General features: G+C 47.5%; 1 protein-coding gene and 1 long non-coding RNA gene across 2 annotated transcripts; one reads left to right on the top strand and one right to left on the bottom strand.

The window, feature by feature from the left end:
* The first annotated feature begins 4,293 nt into the window (after positions 1-4,293).
* On the top strand, positions 4,294-7,314 carry LOC122164445. Its single transcript, XR_006170220.1, has 3 exons — positions 4,294-4,367; positions 6,891-7,040; positions 7,160-7,314. It is a non-coding gene; the product is annotated as an uncharacterized LOC122164445 (long non-coding RNA).
* LOC122164444 (serine protease inhibitor Kazal-type 5-like) lies at positions 4,745-16,792 on the bottom strand. Its single transcript, XM_042826481.1, has 12 exons — positions 16,623-16,792; positions 16,225-16,288; positions 14,587-14,714; positions 14,438-14,486; positions 12,703-12,833; positions 12,099-12,177; positions 11,685-11,752; positions 10,873-10,954; positions 8,491-8,618; positions 8,065-8,128; positions 5,341-5,393; positions 4,745-4,883 (listed from the first exon to the last, which is right to left on the bottom strand). The coding sequence occupies exons 1-11, from the start codon at positions 16,739-16,741 to the stop codon at positions 5,388-5,390; spliced, it is 918 nt and encodes a 305-aa protein (XP_042682415.1). The 5' UTR covers positions 16,742-16,792; the 3' UTR covers positions 4,745-4,883; positions 5,341-5,387.
* Positions 16,793-16,983: the final 191 nt, after the last annotated feature.

Raw genomic sequence — 16,983 nt, 5'->3', positions numbered from 1 at the left:
GCTCTCATTTGCCCTATGGCTGGCTACACACAGTCAAGTCTTCCTCTTCCTCTGCCATTTTAACTGAGCTCTGAACGGATAGCAGAAGCCCTCATTATTTAACCTCAGAGCGTGGTTTTGTGCTCCTCATCACTGCATTTCATCTCAGCTTGAGCCCAGGCAATCACAGCCTAGAAGGTCACCCCATTCTCTGTGGGAGAAATCCTGCTCTTCTGCTGTTTAAAAAAAAAACAAAAAAAAACAACAGCAGCAATCTGCTCTGTGTGTCTGCTTTTTATGCATTAATGCAAGGAACAAAAATGTGAAGTTTGGTCCTCAGATCCACTTTTCTGTCTGCTCACTGCTAACTCCTGTGGGTACCCCACCTGCTCCTCTGCGGTACACTTCCACATCCCCCATAACCTCACCCTGACCTCCTTCACCAAGCCTAGGTGACACCACCCCACAGGGCAACAGGTCAAATGTTTTTGCTGCCTGGGTAGACTAGATCTACTGTACTTCCTTTATCTAGGAAGTCTGCCAACTTTGTGAAGATTGATATTAGCCCATGCGTGATTACCTTCCAAGCAAGTTTACTGTGCACATTAATCATTCCTTTATACTTCACGTCTTCAGTTTTCTTCAAACATCTCCTGAAGGTTTGCCCAGTACTAAAGTAGCATAGCTTGGATGGGTTCTAAATGAGTTTTTCTCCTTAAGTAGATTTTTATAAACTGTAAAGGTTGAACACAAAAACAAAACAGTTTTCTCAACCAGAATCCTAGCTTTGCCAAGTTTTAATCTTTCATATTTTGTACTCACTAATCAAAATCTCTATTTGCAGATCTACTTTCAGTGTGATTTAAACAGAGCGGGCTCAGGTTGAATCATCAGGTTTATTTTCTAAGGGAAGTACATCTCCAACACCCCTCGCACTTGAAAAGCAAACCAACAATAACATGATTTTTGGGATTACTTAGTGGAAAACTCTATTTGCTCTCACATCCAGTAGCTCTGCTAATATTAGTACTTTGCAGTATGCATCCACAGAGTTAAAACCTCCCCAGATATCAACATTTCCAGCCAGAACATAACCATTTCCAGGTCTGTCTATTCTCATACCGTATCTGATATTCAGCTCTGATATCTCCTGCCTTGTTCCTTATCTCAGTATCACCAAATGTCAAGGACTCCAAACCTTTGGACCAATGTAGCTCTCAACTAGAAGGACCTCTATTCATTCTGATTACAATATCCATCTCTCTGTGCCTATTGCAGCCAAGACTATCATCAATTAGTGCTTCCTGGCAGAGGAAAATGTGTCTTGACAGCTTAATTGCCAAACTCTGTAAAGCCTGTCACGGTCAAGAAAATTCCTGCCAATGTCCACAAAGATGACACCTGAATCTTATCGGCAAGGAGACAGTATTTGCAAACTAAATTTGCAGTTAAAATAGATTGACTCAGCATGTTCTATCAAGATCACAGCAATTGTCTTCCAGCTAAGTTATTAAATTCAAGGAATGTTTGCTATAGGATACAGATTAAAGGGACAGAACAGCAAACACCTGTCAGTAATGTAGGGAAGGAACTGACATCTAGAAAATATCGCTGCAGCTGTAGCTATGCCTTTGCTAAGGCAAACAGCACCGGTCTTGGGGTCTCTGCATAATGCACAAGCAGCCCCATGCTGCAGCCCTGCAGGCAAGCTAGCTGCTCTGTGGAGCAATTAGGAAGAGCTTTTTCCATCAGCTATCCGTCCATCTCATCCTCTTTGCTCATTTTCACTTTGCCAGCAGCGTGCCTGTGCTAACAGCAAGGTGTTTCTTTTCAGCCCTTCAGCATCAAGGTAAACTGTGAATTTTCATGTGGTTTTGTATTTTGCAGTTGGTTGTATTGACATCTTACTGCCTTCAGTGACCTACTCAAAAAGAGCGCTCATACCTTCATGCTGGGGAAGTACTGTAGACCTCTTCCAGCTCTTTGTCATGTACTGCAGACCTGGTTGGAGGGCTGCTTAGCAAGAAGTCTCCTGCAGAAGGCTGAAGTAGGGCAGGTGCCAAATGTTGGACAAGAGCTCTGTGTAGAAGGGAGACTTGTAGTGCAGGGAAATGTACCAAAAGGGGCTAAATAGGAGCCCTAAAGACCTGAGAGAAAAGCCTGTTCATCAGACCCCAAGTATAAATCAGATGGACCACAGAGCTGAACCTGTGATAATCCAGGGAGACAAGGCTGAAACCCTCAGGAATCCGTATGCTGTGGTTGCTTGGAAGGGTTCAGCATCCTAGGGACGTACGGACAGCCACGAGACAGCTCTGCAGCAGACACACGGGGTCCTCCTACGCAAACAGTGTCAGGCTCCTGCAGAGGCCGTACCACAGCATCACACTTTCATGCAATCATCGCTTTCCACATCGCGCTGCAGCATGCACAGACTGCTGCTCTGTTGGCCATGGGAGTTGGTGGGCAGAGCTGCTAGACTGCAGGGATTGGGAAATAGCAAGGGAGTACAAGGTCTGCAAAGGGTTTTGCCAGAATCAACAGTCCTCAGAGCAGCATTTGCATGCCCTTAAGGATTGCATAAGTACCTGACACCTTTTATGCAAAAAAGCAGGAGGCTCAAGCCCCTGCAGGGAGCAGTTGAGCTCAAAACCCAGCTGTGCCTGGGAGAAGTTGAAACGCTGTGAGAAGCAGGAGATTCGTGAGAGGCCTGGAGGCTGCCAATTCATAACACCAGTCCTACAAAGCCTTAGAAAACACTGTGAGCCACATGGGGTCAGTGGGTCTTGGCAGAAGAAACATCTGTAATAAAGTGCAATTTACAGCAAACTGAAGACTTCCCAGAGTGCTGATACCTTTCCAGGTTCATAGAGGACTGCTACGGTCTCTTTACAGTGTTAAAGGGCGCCACAAAGAGTAACCAAGAGCAAAACAGAGGACAGGATAATATATTTGGAGCACCTCTTGATCTTTTTGCCTCCTCCTTCTTAGGAACCCTGTGGAAATGACACATTGCATCGCTCACCTGGAGCCCTTCCTGGAGGTCAGCTGCTTAGAGCACTGCTGGGGACAGACATCGCCTGCAAGCCACCGGATCAAAGTGCAAAAGCAGGCCCTACAAGAGGAAGGAATGATGGAAGAAGGAGCAGTGGGTAAACCTGCTAAAAGGAAGGAGTTAGCATTGCTACCTATGGTAGGCTCACTAACTACAGCACAGGCAGCTTTAGCACACACTGCTGTGTGCCTTCTTAGCAGTTTTGTAATCTGATTAATAAACCCTTATACCAGCTGTGATTTCTGTGCATAATTTCTGCTGGTAGCAGGAGAAATTCAGAAGGTGCTCAAATCCAGCAGAAGAGGCTACTAGGGCACCCTCCTCATCAGCTCATTGGTTTTGGAGGACAATTAATGCAGGTTTTATGGATGATTATTTCAAAATCTAAATGCTTGAAATCACTGCAAGTTATAATAGCGCTCTCAAGTGCGCCGATTTTCATTTGCAAGAACCTATTTTAAGCCTCAAATCGTGTACTGCTTTTACAAAAATCACATAGAGGTCCCTGCACACGATTTTAGCTGGAATCAGTGAGCAGACATCGTTAGTGCACATTTTTACCATCTCATATTCATTCTTCTCAGAAGGTATAAATAACATTCAAGGATTCACCCGCTCAAAGGCAGAGGAATCTTGCATCCCTAGAAACAGCTAAATTGGATCCAACTGGTGACTTCTGCCATGCATAACTGTGAGGTGGGATTTTCCCACGTAGAAATAAGTAGCAATAACATATTTCTAAACCACAGTGTTTGCATACATTAAAAAAAAAAATAAAAATTGGCACACAAAATATTAATCTTGTGTCAAAGCCTGCTGATAATCAAGCTATAGACAGATAAATGTGATACATGCGGAAGTACTTTATGAGAGTAAAAAAATCGATTTTCATTAGCTGCATTAAGAAAAAAGAGATTGTGATAACTTAATTGAAAAAAAAAAAAAAAAAAAAATCAATATCTGTGGAGGGAGCCAAATTAATTGGCATTGAGTGAAATTCTGCCAAAACCTCAAAGTCACTCCGGCCTTATCTACAACAGAGAGTATTTGCAGATCAGGTCACAGCTAAAGTGGACTCAAACACTGTACGTTCACTCAAGGTCTTCTGGAAATGTCCTGCAATAAAGTTTACACAAATAAGAACATATTTGCTTTAAGTAACAGCTATAAACGAAAGAACAGGAAATACACACGGCCCATCGGGTGTTGGCTGGAAGAGGCATGACTGCAACAGTTAAAGGTCCTGCACTCCAGGATTGGTGCGTAGGAATAGAGTTCCATCTGTGGAACTCTCTAATGCAAACCAATTAAAATCTCCAAACAACCCTCTGAGGTAGGTAAGCATCTTTTAATGTCCATTTTTACAGGCAAGAGAAAAGGGCTGAAGGGAGACAAAGAGATACACCCAAGGCCCTACAGCGAGCCAGAGAACCCAACTGCTGGTCCCTACTAACAGAACACAGACCACATTCTTCTTCTCTGTGTCTGACATCTTCACTTGGGTTTTGGTGCTTAGTGCTCAAGGGACACGTGGCGAGCAGCCGGACCGGGGACTCACGCGTCCCTCCTGTGAGGCTCAGTGAAGAAAAGCAACAGGACGCTGTGGAGTTATCTTTATTGTAGAAACATGCTAAGACACAGCGAGGCGGCAGAGCCCGAGCCGAGCAGCGACTACAACAACATGCGTGGGGCCAACGTGGGAAGCCACCACTGGGTCCCCACAGCCCTTCACCCTCCACCTGAGCAAGGACAGGCCTGTTGGCTGCAGAAGGGGATGAAGGTGGATCCAACAGCACTGGGAACTCAGCAGCTTCCCTGGTGCTTGACATCAGATCTTCCTTTACTTGTCCTAGAGAAACAGGGGGCAGATGGTTTATTACTATAGTTCCAAAAGGCAAGGGACATAGAAGAACCACAAGGAAAGCTCAAAGCTAGGTTGCTTTGGGCCACCTCCACCTCCTTGTGATAGGGAACTGCAGTACTCTGCTCTGCCAGCATCCTTTCCCTCTGCAGGGATACCTGAGGGGAAAAGGAACAGGCAAGGCCCAGCCCAGTAGAGATGAAGTCTTCATGATATTTGCATATCCCAATGGGTTCAGCCCCCTCAGCAGGGGCTTCCCTTCACCCTGCTACTTCTGCAGAAGACACACACCCCATCGTCGTGCTGTGGCAATAGGGAAGGGTGTGTTGCAGAGCCCTTTGCCCCAGACATACCCCACAGTCTGCCCAGGCAAGGTTTGACACCCAAACCCTTGTGAAATGTGGACAAGTTGTCCAAGAGGGAGCAAATCACCGCACCACTGTACCTTTGGTCACAGCTGATCCCTGGTATTTGCTGGCAGTCTGAACTTCATTATTTCTGGAAAGAAAGAGCAAAATAAGTCCATCCACAAGCACAACTACTGTTTTACGCTGGCAGAGCATTAGGACCAAGACGACAGCCCCTTCAGACAGCTCAGTGGCCACAGGAACCAGCTGGGATGCAGAGTGGCACTGGGGCAGTGGATGGGTCACTGCTAGCCTCAGAAAACAGACAAATTTCAGCCTGGATCTACGTGCTTTCCAAAACCAATATCTAGCTGGAAAAGGTCCTGGTTTGTTGTTTGTTTGGGTTTTTTTCTTTTCTTCTCCCCTTCTTCTACATTCTTAAGAAAGGCATGACAAAAAGAGCACTGTAAGAAAATGGCCTTGCCCATTAGAAATCTGGGAGTTCTCTATTCTTCAGAAAACAGATTAAAAAGGAGAAACTGGATATCCTTTTTTCTGCCTGATCTGTTAACTAACATGGACAGACTGGTGTCTATCGCATGGGAGATCTGTGAAAAAGCAGCTGAACAAAAAGAGAAACTGCAAGAAAAAAAAATACAGCACTGAAAGCTAAACATTCTGGAAAGACCCACCATTAATACAGATGTCACAGCATGGAGAACACAGTGGCCAGCTGCCTTGTTAAAAATAAAAATAAAAATCGAAACCCTGGACTCTGCTACATTCATCTGCAGTAAAGCAGAACAGGATCAGAGTTGGCTGCTGATGGCTCAGACCTCACACATGCAGCAGGGGCCCTGCTGCCAGCCAGCCCCAGGGCTCTCTCTGCAGGAAGGTTTTCCACCACATCAGTGCATGCTGTCCAGTCACACCCTTTAACGTCAGATCTCTGTCCAGCCAGACTTCTCCTGTCCCTTCCTACAGCCATCCCTCCCTGATGGCAATCCAGCCGCTGTTAGGGAAGGACTGCCACAAACCTGGAAATCCAGGAGGAGCTTTGCTAGAAGGAATGGCTGCAGGCTCTGAGCTTGGACACACGTTTTCTCAGGCAGCACAGCATTACCGTGGCTAATTTCAAAACACAACTCAAGGACAAACTACACTTTTGGGCAGCAACATTTTTCCAAGACTCAAGTCTTTGGGCCTTCACATCTTTATTCTGCACATTGCAACAGCCTAAAACCATTTCTGATGCCAAAGGCACTGTGATCTCCTCCACACACAGTGAGTGCCTGGGCCTTCAGAAGGATGCATTAAGCTGAATGTTAGCATGAATTTCAAGTGGCAGAAAATAACACTGATCAGTACATTGTCCATAAGCTTCCAACTGAGAAAAAAGGGAAGTCTTTGATGGACACAAGGGGTTTGCTAAGGAAATGGGCTTCCAGATATTTCCAATCTGACTCTTCAGGTGACACAATATACATAAAGAAAGAAATAATAAGTCTTTGTTTGGAGGGGTGTTTTTGTGGAAGATTTTCCCCAGTGGAAAAATCTTATCACTTCCACTTTAATTGCTTCCAGCTCTCCTTGGAATAGCTACAAATTGTCTGACTTCTGGCATTATGGCATATTCCTCTGATTGCAGAGACCCAAGAGCTGTAACATCTTGGTAAAACACAGAATGGCGAGGAATCGCAGCCCAGGCACAACTCTGAGGAAATCCTGTCTGGTTTTCAGTTGCCATGGTACACCCAATCTTGTCTGTCTCCAGCAGCAAAAGCACAGCCACCAACAGGTATGCGTAGTGTCTCCACTCCAAGCATACATGAACCAGCAATGGCTTCATCACACCAAAGAACAAGACAGACAGACATGATCACAAGCAAAACTGTTTTTCTCTCACTTTTTCTTCAGCTTTAAACAGTGTTGAGAGCACTCTGGTACCTCACAGAAGAGAGGAAGAGGAATGGGAATGCCTCATTTCTAAAGTTTTGGGTATGGCTGGATATCTTGGCAATGAGCAAAGTAAAAGCCTTATGACGGTAATTTTGTTCTAAAGCTTTTCAACAGGCAATGCTGTTCTACCTACAAACACTGTCAGCAAATTCATATTCAGACGCCATCTCTCTCATTGAAAAAAATATAAATAAATAAATAAGTAAGTAAGTAAATAAATAAGTCTTGCACAACTTCTCCATTTAGCTGATTTGATATTTTGATCCATTCCAGGTATGGAATTGGAGTAAACGTTAATGTTTCCCTGGGGATGAATATTCAGTTTCTCAGCAGTCCATGCCAACACTGAGGTCAGTCCCATACACCCAAAACACACAAATTAGGACAGGCTCCAAATCAAAGCTCTGGATGCTGCTGAGCTGCCATGTGTAGGAAGACAAAGCACCACTGACAAATCTTTGACTCATCTACTATAGGAGAATCACACAAGATTCAAGACCTTTCCCGAAAGAATACCACTTAGGGAATACATTTCCTTCCCAACCAAATCCCTGGATATCATTTGGGAAATTAGATCCTTATGATTTATACAATTGCAGTCTTTTTTGGCCTCACCAAAATCCCAGGAGAAAAGCCACATGTTTTCCCAGACATGTCACTTTCCTACCATACAGTCTGGATAAAACATGGAAATTATGCCTCAAAATGACTTAAATCTGAATCTGAAGTATGTTTACACATGTGGACTACATGCACCCTGCTAACAGGGCTCTGATGATCCCACCATAAATACAGGATCCAGGCTGGGACTCCAGCACACACCCAGAACAGAAAACAGGATGCCATAGCAGGGAGGCACTTACCATTTCAGGGACAGTCTTTCGGCATTCACCTCGATAGTTTACCGTGATGTAAACTGATGCTCTCCTGCAAAGGGAGGACAAGACATTGCTTATTCTCTTCCAGTGCCACAGCTCTCTGACATCGTCACAGCAGTCCTCTGTGGGCTCCTTAAAGCTTTGATGCTACTTCCAATTTGATGGCATTTATTACTCCCCAAACAATCCTATGATTGGGCAGAAAGGGAATAAGGGACTCTGGAAAGTTGTGTATCTTAATTAGCTGTCATCAGATTAATCTCAGACATTTGATCTATGTTTGCTTAACAGCGAGGCACCAAGGACACACTTGATAGTGAGTCATGATATATCAAAACAAACTGTGTGCTGCAAAAGACACTCGGGAACGGTGGATGGCCCTGTATTACTGAAGTCTCTCCGCCTACTCACATGGCAGCTGAACACAAGTCACATTCATTTTTGTATGTTTTCCCATCAGTGCCACAGACAGGTTGTGAGGATTCGCTGCAGAAAATCCTTCCACCCTTTACCCCGTGCAGAATTCGATCACAGTCCAGCTGAAGAGAGAAAGAAATCACATTTGGTGCTGGTTCTTTTGCAAGACCCTCCTAGGCACAACTTAAAGGGCTCACAAACCAGGCATTGCCCTGAGCCCCTCTGCCCTGCAGCATATCCATCACACCTTCAGCAAAGAAATAACAACTCCTGCTGGGCCAAGCAGCTACGATTTGGGGACAAAGCCACCCTGACCCCACTTCCAGGCACAGACCCACTCATCTGATCCACCCTGACATCTCAGTCCAGGGCACATTTATCTCTCCCTGCAAATCCACAAGAATACAAGAAACGTCTGCTACCTGTCCCTAGTCCTTTATCAGGGCTTTCACGCTTGTTGCTTCTGCAAGACACTTGGCAGAAACAAAGAGAAAACCTCGACAATCAAGTCCAGCCGCCCAAGGGCAGCCCGACACGCAGCACGACTTGACACCCACAGAACGAAGAGATGCAAACATGTATGAATAGCTCTGACTAATTAAGCGTGCCCTCTCGTTTCTTCTCGAGCATGACAGCAGGAGCATCTAGGCACTGATTTTCCTACAAAGCAGACGTGGCACAGCTAGAAGGAGCTCAGAGCAGGAGAAACAAGACTCCTCATGATTAGATTGTCACCCCACAAGCACACTGGCACACAGGTGCCTGTGGAGTCATGGCAAGTTTCAGACAGCAGAGGTTGGAGATCCTACAGCCCTCTCTCTTCCTCAGCCTCACTGCCCACCTCTGCTGAAGGTGGGCACCAGAGGCTAAAAAAAAAAAAAAAAAAAAAAAAAAAAAAAAAAAAGATGCAGGGGCAAAAGGAGTGAATTCTATGTTCCCATCCCCTTCTCCAGGTCCTATAAAAGGTGTTGCAATGACTGCAAATGGTGCAATCGGAGAAGAGCTGCAGGCAGGACATTTTGCCTCCTGTCCCACCTGGAGAAACACCATTTCGCACAGAGCAATGGCTCATTGCTTTGCTGGGGTCAGCAGCACTATGGGGTTGAAAGCACTGTGGAGAACAAAGGTTTCCCAGCTGGGCAACGCAGGGGGTTCGGTGGCACGGGGTGCTGCAGTAACACCCTCTGTTTAAACATCACTTGCTAATTTCATTAATGTGCTGCTTCCTCCCTCATCTGGGTAATTAATGATGACACGAAGACACACAGTGCTGACCTTTGCAGTTCCCTGCCAGATGCCTTCCCACACACCAGACACTGCTGCCCACAGTGTAACCCACACGTGTACAACCACGGCCACACCAGCAGTCCCCCACAGTGACTGCTGCCTCTCCTTCAGGACAGCATTGCCCTGGGACAAAGCTCACGGGTGGCCCTGGAGTGAGGAGAGGGGCAGGTTTGCTCTCTGAATCACTCCTTGTCAGTCAGGCTGATCAGCATCCACTCCTTCACCAGACCTATCAGGAAATACCACTAAGCCCTGAAGCAGACTGGCATTATTATGCCTAATGCTTCCTCTGGAATGCATTAAAACTGCCCTATCTGAACCGCCTCCCAGCTTTTTCTATTCTAATATCATTTTTCTAAGAGCAGTCAGTGACAGACACTTCAGAGAGAGTTAAGGCAGTCCGCAGTCAGTCCCTCCAGCCCCACAGAAAGGCATTTCCTATCCCTTCCAAAATGGTACTAAATTGCTGTATGGACTATAAGTGGCAAGTCATTTTTTTTAATCATTGTAGCTCTTGGCAACACCCTGTGACAGCAAGATCCACAGGTTAGTCATCCTTTTTATAGTAACTTATTTTCTCCTATTAGTTTCATAATTTCTAGTTTAGCTTCGTTAAAAATAACAAATTTTCTTCTTGTGGAGATGGAGAGAGCATACGCCCTCTTCTCCCTCCCACATGATTCCACATACAGTCTATTGCTCAGTGTGTCCTCCTCCACTACTCCCTCTCCCCTCCTCTTGTCAGCCCCCCAGTCAGCCTCAGCACCCTGCTCTGGCCATGGTCTTTAACCCAACATCTCAGCATTCAAGAAGGGCCACCACCATCACCTCCTGGAGGACGCTCTCCCATACCTGACTTACTTCTACAGCGAGCCAACTCCAGCAGCAGCACTGGCTTCAGAGACTCCCATTTGGACACATCCAGCCTCACTCCTTTTTGATGCCAGGGGACAGCATCAGGGTATAGACTCTACCACCCACTTAAACCCCTCCAAGGACACAAGTCTCAGTGTGAGGCTAGATATTGACAACAGAAACTGGGGCAGCTGCTGGGAAAGGCTGTGCCTGACCCGTGGGAGCTGGGCATACCGGCTGGTAGGTGTTGGTGCCTCCGCTCTGTCCCTGGCGGCCAGATGCCGGGCTGCAGTCCTGAGCCAAGTTTCCTTGTGGGCTGGCAGGGAGAGAAAGCGCAGAGCTCATGGCACAGCCACAGGTGTGCAGATGCACTCAGCCACATCATCACCCCAGGGAGGAATTAAACTGCACTAAGGTGCACTGCCATTATTTTGCACCTTGTTTTTCAACAGGGCATTTGGCTTGCCGTGGGATGGAGGGAATCCCTGCAACAGGACCTTTGAGTCCTTAGGGGTGGTCAGCAACAGATGCCCATCATAGCGATGATCCCAGAAACCTGGTCCCTGAATGTGCTACAGCCATTTCTGCTATGGAGATCTTTGCACTCTGTCTGCTGGCAGTGCTGGCTGGGGGCAGATGAATGGGCTGCACCAGCAAAAAGCAGGAAGATTAACAGAATTCCTCAAGGCTTAGACAACACAGCAACTGAGCCCTGCCAGAGTCTTGCAGGCCTAAAATCCCAGAAGGGTTGCTCAGTGCCCAGACAGCACATGGTGCACACAGCACTGCCTCAGGTCAGCAGATGGGGATGCACTGCGCCAGGCAACAAGACAGGAGTGTGCCTGCCAGGAGGCAGGATTCAGGGGGCAAGGCTAGGGAGGGATTTTGAGCACAGCAGTCACCACTGCTTTGTGTGCAGGGGAAGCAAGAATGCCTTTGAAAAGGAAAGAGGGTCGTGCATATGCTCTATTCTATATGTTTCCTCCCAGTGTCAAGACCCCAGGAGTTGCAGGGCCAGACCGGGATCCCAGTGCTGCTGTACTCACCCTCTGTTTGTGGAGAATGGCCGTCTCTCATTCATACCCTGCTGTAACCCTGAGCCACTGCAGCTCCTCTGGAAAATGGACAGGATCGTGTTTTAAAACCAAGCAGCAAAGCAGTGAGATTAAAGCAGCTCCTGTCCCCCCTTCTCATCCCCCTAGACCCTAGGAACCATGGGGCTCTGTATGAAGAAGCAGCTCTGATGCTTGCACTATAGAGGAGTCCAGAACTGCCCACTACATATGCTCATACACAATCCCACTAACTAGCAGGGTTTGTAATGCAACCTGCCTCTCTGCCTTCACCAGCAGGCTCCTGCACCTCAAGCACCAGGACCACAGGTAACCTTTGACCATCAGGGTCCCCAGACCCACTGACCCCTTTTCCCAAGCCTGGTGATGCCTTGAGCTCAGTCTCACCTGGTTTGCACACTCTGCAGCAGACTGTTTGTTGCGCTGGGCAGTTCCAGACTGACCTCCTCTTTGAGCTTCTTTTTTGCTGGAAAAAGAGGAGAGGAGAAAGAAAGGAGCACTGTGGTGGTGCAAATGCTGCCAGGACCTTGGGCTGCCCTGCAAGCCAGCATCATGTCATTAGGCACCAGCCTCCCCATCCCTGGTGGCCCTGCACCTAATTCCCACCCCTAAGCCTTTTCCCTTCTCCTCACCATTCCCACTGTACGCTACATCCCGGCTCCAGGTGGCTGCTTTCATATCAGGGCTGCTTCTGCATATGCCCTATGGGAGTAGAGAGAGAGCATCTGGAAGGCAAAGTACATGCGTGGGAAACCCCCTGGGAGCTGCCCCAAGGAAAGGGCTGCTCTCTTATCAACCCTGCTTCTCCTCTGCTCCCTGAGGGGTTAAGGGGGAGGGTGGGAAGAGGGGCAATAGCCACGGCCCTACTGCAGGAGCAGCTCCTGGGGGGCTGCTGGGATTCGGGACTTGCCCAGGTGCAGCCACACAGGCAGAAGCTGCAGTTTTGCAGCATGAGCTTTCCCTCTTTGCTGTTGCCAGGAACTGTACTCACAGCTTCTCGGCACACATGAGGCACTTGTTGGTGTGCTGCTTGCCAGAGGAATCCCGGACAGGGTCGTTCTCCCGTGTGCAGGACAGCCGCCCGCCAGCCTCAAACTGGGAACGGTACTCACTGCAGTCATCCTACGGAAGGAGCAGCAGTTAGGGCACCCTGTCACATCCCTCTCATCTTCAGAGACTTCCCAAACGCACCACAGGAGAGCCCGGGTGTGAGAGATAGAAGAGGGTGTGTGGCACAGCCACATGGCTGCAAACAGTGAGTCAGAAAAGCGACAGGTGCCTCTGTCTGCACGGCACGTGTTAGGAGCTCTCTGCCATGCTCTAATTGTCATGCTCCACGTGGGGCTATCCAGAGCATGCTAGTGATGTGGTAATGGGGTCCCTCCCACTTCTCCCACTGCCCTTAATACAGCTCTTTCTGAAGTTGAAAAATTCACATTGGAAGCAAGAAGTCCCCCCCACAACCAACAGCACTTTGAGGACCAAGCAGCAATATCTAAAGCATGACAGCACAATACAAACATGCTTTAAAGTCCCCATTTTTAAGCCAGCTACTTGAGGCCCTGCAAGTAAGCCAACTCCAAATAGCAGATACAGGAGGTGCATAACCAGATCTTAACCATAAGCATCATAACTTAACCATTACTTTTTACCCACACCTTCCCAGTGCGACACTGGCAGGGTGAAGGAGGGACGCAGTGAGGCAATGAGCCAAACCCCAGGTGAACCCCAGACCTACTGTGGCAGAATTGCTTCTCCCTAATAGTATCTCTCAAGCCCTCTCCCTTTAAAGCAGTATTTCTGGAGATTTGCTGTCAGCCCAACCTCTGCTGCACAAACCTTGCTGAGATGTGCATTTGCCTCCTTCGCAGGCCTGCCGCATCCGTGACCCACTAATAAATGCAGAGCTTTCTTATCCTTTGTCATTTCTAATTGATGAGCAGGAATTCTCGTTAATCACTGCCTGTGTGATCTTGCACTCTCTGTTATTACATTTTATCTTGTTTCTATTACTCCAGGCCTCAGTGCTATCCAATTAGTCCTGAGTGATCTGCTGATCCTCCCTCCCAGCTTTGCCATCAGCAAGTTTCATTAATACTTCCATTTTTTTTTTGTGCCACTGTTATTAGGAAAAGCACTGAAACAGGATTATCCCCAAGAATGAGGCTTAAGGGGACCGTACCAGTTCCTAGCAAGACAGAAATGGCAAGATTTACTTAGTGCTTTTTTTTTTTCCCACACTGCTGAATTGCTCTCACCAGAGAAGTATCAGTGCACAAGGTCACAGTGGCTGCGTCATGAGAGTGAGGTTTCCAATCAGGGAAAGCTGAAACCGAGCCACCCTAGGGACAGCACAGGACTGAACTCTCCTCCCACTACATAACGAACTTTTGAGCATCTCAGAGCTCACATTTAAAGCTTTCCACCCAGATTTTCTTTTCAACCTCATTAGTGCTCTCAGCAGCAGTGCCTGCTCTGCCCTCGTGCCAGATGTCAGGGCAGCTCTGCTCAGCTTCTTATTGTGATGGGGTTTGTCCCCATGTCACTGCAGTCAGTGGGATAGACCACAGCATTCAAACAAACTATTCACTCAGGGCATGAAAGGGCATCAGTGAGAAACAGGCAGGGAAAGCCACGTGGATCTCCAAAGTAACAAAGAAATTGAGTGTGGTAATACTGGGTGAGAATCCTTAGATTTGTATATTGACCCAATACTTTAATCTCACCTTTTGTTTCCCCCTGGTTGAAGTTGCCTTCTGCTCATTCTCCCTTTTGCTGAAAGCGAAGGATGAGAAAGTGAAGAGAACACTGCTGCAGGAGCCCAACCCGGCCCCATTACCACTCTCAATAACAAACAGTGGTTTCCTCTACTCACAACTTCTCTGCACACATGATGCACTTGTTGCTGTGCTGCTTCCCCGAGGAATCCCGGACAGGATCGTTCTCTCTTGTGCAGGAAAGCTTCCCATTCTTGAACAGATCCCGGAACTCCCGGCACTCATCCTGCAGCAGCACCAGAAATGTGGTTTCACACAGATATGCTGACCAAGATGCATCTCCCATGAATCCACACAGCGTCACCGCCCAATCAATTACATCTCTAGCAGTTGTGTTTCCTTCAGGCATAACTCAGTGGCAAACCATAAATTGTTTGCCTGGTGCGTTTTTCTTAAACTATAGCACGCAATGTAAAGCAAATAAATCTGTGTTCTTGGCTGAGCACATTTGTCTTCCTATCCAGGGGAGTTTTATTTCTAATAGAGGAGGCACACAAGAGCCTGCCTGAAGAACTTAGATTCTACTCTAAGTATAAAAGCAACACCTTCTTGTTTAATTTTGCATGAAGATGTTGGTTTCTCAAACTGCTGAGGGAGCACACTGCCCAGAATCTTAAAAAGCAGAGGGCAGCAAAGAGGCTGCAGACAACAAAAAACCCTTCCATAGCTCAGGCTTCCAAGTATGCAGGCATAGGAGGGGGCATTTGTACCTTCTGCCCAACGTGACATTGTGTTAACATCACAAGACTTTTGCAGTAAAACATTCTTAAGCATTTCTGTCTCTTCTGTGCAGTTTTCCTATGACCTTCTGGACCTACAAACAGGTCTGGGGCATCAGCATCACCCATGCTATACTGAGTCTTAAGGCTCCTTTATTCAGCACGTTTAAGGTTTCTTTTCCTCTCCCCTCACAGGAGATGGTTTGATAGCTTATCCCTGCTCTGCAGGTAGGGAAAAGTCAAGTCCAGAGCATTCATTGCCAAAAGCCACACTGAATGGGTGGCTGAACAATGAAGTCCAAAGTAGGTCTCTGCCTGACACTCTGGAACAGTCCTTCTGCCTTTAGGACCACACATAGGCAAGTCAGATGTTTAAAAAAGATTTCCCTAGAACAGCTATGCTTTATAAATCATTTAAATTGCCTGGACACAGCAGAGCCAGAAAGTTATCCTGCTTAGCCAGGAGGTGTAAAAGTATAAATCACAACAGCCGATGCTATCTAATGGAAAGCAGCTCACTCCAATTCTGAATGAAAACCCAAGACTGGAAAAGACAAGTCCCTCTCCATAAAGGTATGTTGTCTAGAGAGACAGCTGCGGGTGAAAGAAACCAGCCATGTGCATCAACAAGATAAACAGGGCACAATTAGATCCAGCCTGTCCCACACCCTGCCCTAGTCAGAGCTCTCATGCGCCATCGCTAATTACTTGCCAGATGCCAACCGTGTGCTTTATAAACAGGAGGAACCTTCCTTAGCCTATGCTCTGGCCAAACACTGACCATTGGTGCTGTAATTGCCCGAGACTGGGTGAACAGTTTAGGTTTCTATTACTCTGGCAGATAGCACAAAGCTTGCTACTGCTCCAGCTGCTCTGCCCTGAGCATCACCAGACCTATGCATATTGGCTAAGCTGGCGTTCCCCACACTGCGGGCAGGGAACAGGCCAGAAAGCTGAAGGGCCACCCCACAGCATCACCCTGCTGCTGGCCAGCTGAGTGGCGACGTTTCACCTCACCTCTCCAGAGTTCACGTTCCTGTTTGCTTCTTCACCACTCCCTTTGTTTCTGGAGTATCTTTCCCTACAAGAAAGGGAGGTGTGAGCAACAGAGTGGCGCGCAGTGCTCAGACGTAAAGCCAAAATAACCGGTGATTAAAAGCAGCCCTGCCAACCCCACCTCTTTGTTGTGCAATGCAGTGGGACAGAACAGGACTCCAGCCCCATGAGACATGCTCAGGGTATTCAGCATCTCCTCACTGGTGGCATTTTGCCATCATTTCTCACTGCCTAGCATCCAGTTGTTCCCATCCTATTCAACATCCTCTAGAGAAACAAAACACTGCTGGGTCCACTGGTTTGCTGGGCAACTGCAAACTGCACTAGCTGGCCCAGGGCTACGAGGGGCCGATACTCACAGCAGCCGCTGGCACATCAGGCACTTGTTGAGGTCCCTCCTGCCATCGGGTCCTCTGATGGGCTGCCTGTTAGTGTGACAGGAGAACTTCCCACTGCGAAGGAGGGACCAGATTTTCATGCACTCATTCTGAAATGCACGGAGGAGGACAGTCAACGGAGGGCTCTCTCGGAGGCCATCAAGGTCCTGCAAACAGTTCATTCACATTTGATTGTCTGGTAGCTGGGGCTCTCACACTCTCCCCCCCATCCCTTGCTGCACTCAGAGATCTGCTCATGGCTCCCAAGGCAAGAAGAAAGTTCAAAACTCACTGCAAAGGCCATTATTCATGAGAAAAGAAATACGCACTTAATTTGCATACA

Source organism: Centrocercus urophasianus, unplaced genomic scaffold (assembly GCF_019232065.1).
Source record: "Centrocercus urophasianus isolate 14NV4802_14NV808 unplaced genomic scaffold, USGS_Curo_1.0 seq_26, whole genome shotgun sequence".
In the NCBI taxonomy this organism is placed as follows: domain Eukaryota; kingdom Metazoa; phylum Chordata; class Aves; order Galliformes; family Phasianidae; genus Centrocercus; species Centrocercus urophasianus.
This window is presented reverse-complemented; position numbering and strand designations above follow the sequence as displayed.

Excerpts from the sequence above, each read along its gene's own strand:
- LOC122164444 (XM_042826481.1), bottom strand. The coding sequence starts at position 16,741 with ATGAAAATCTGGTCCCTCCTTCGCAGTGGGAAGTTCTCCTGTCACACT. Across the intron at positions 12,178-12,702 it reads CTCATGTGTGCCGAGAAGCT|CAAAAAAGAAGCTCAAAGAG; the intron begins GTGAGTACAGTT and ends CTCTTTTTCCAG. Across the intron at positions 11,753-12,098 it reads CTGCAGAGTGTGCAAACCAG|AGGAGCTGCAGTGGCTCAGG; the intron begins GTGAGACTGAGC and ends TCCATTTTCCAG.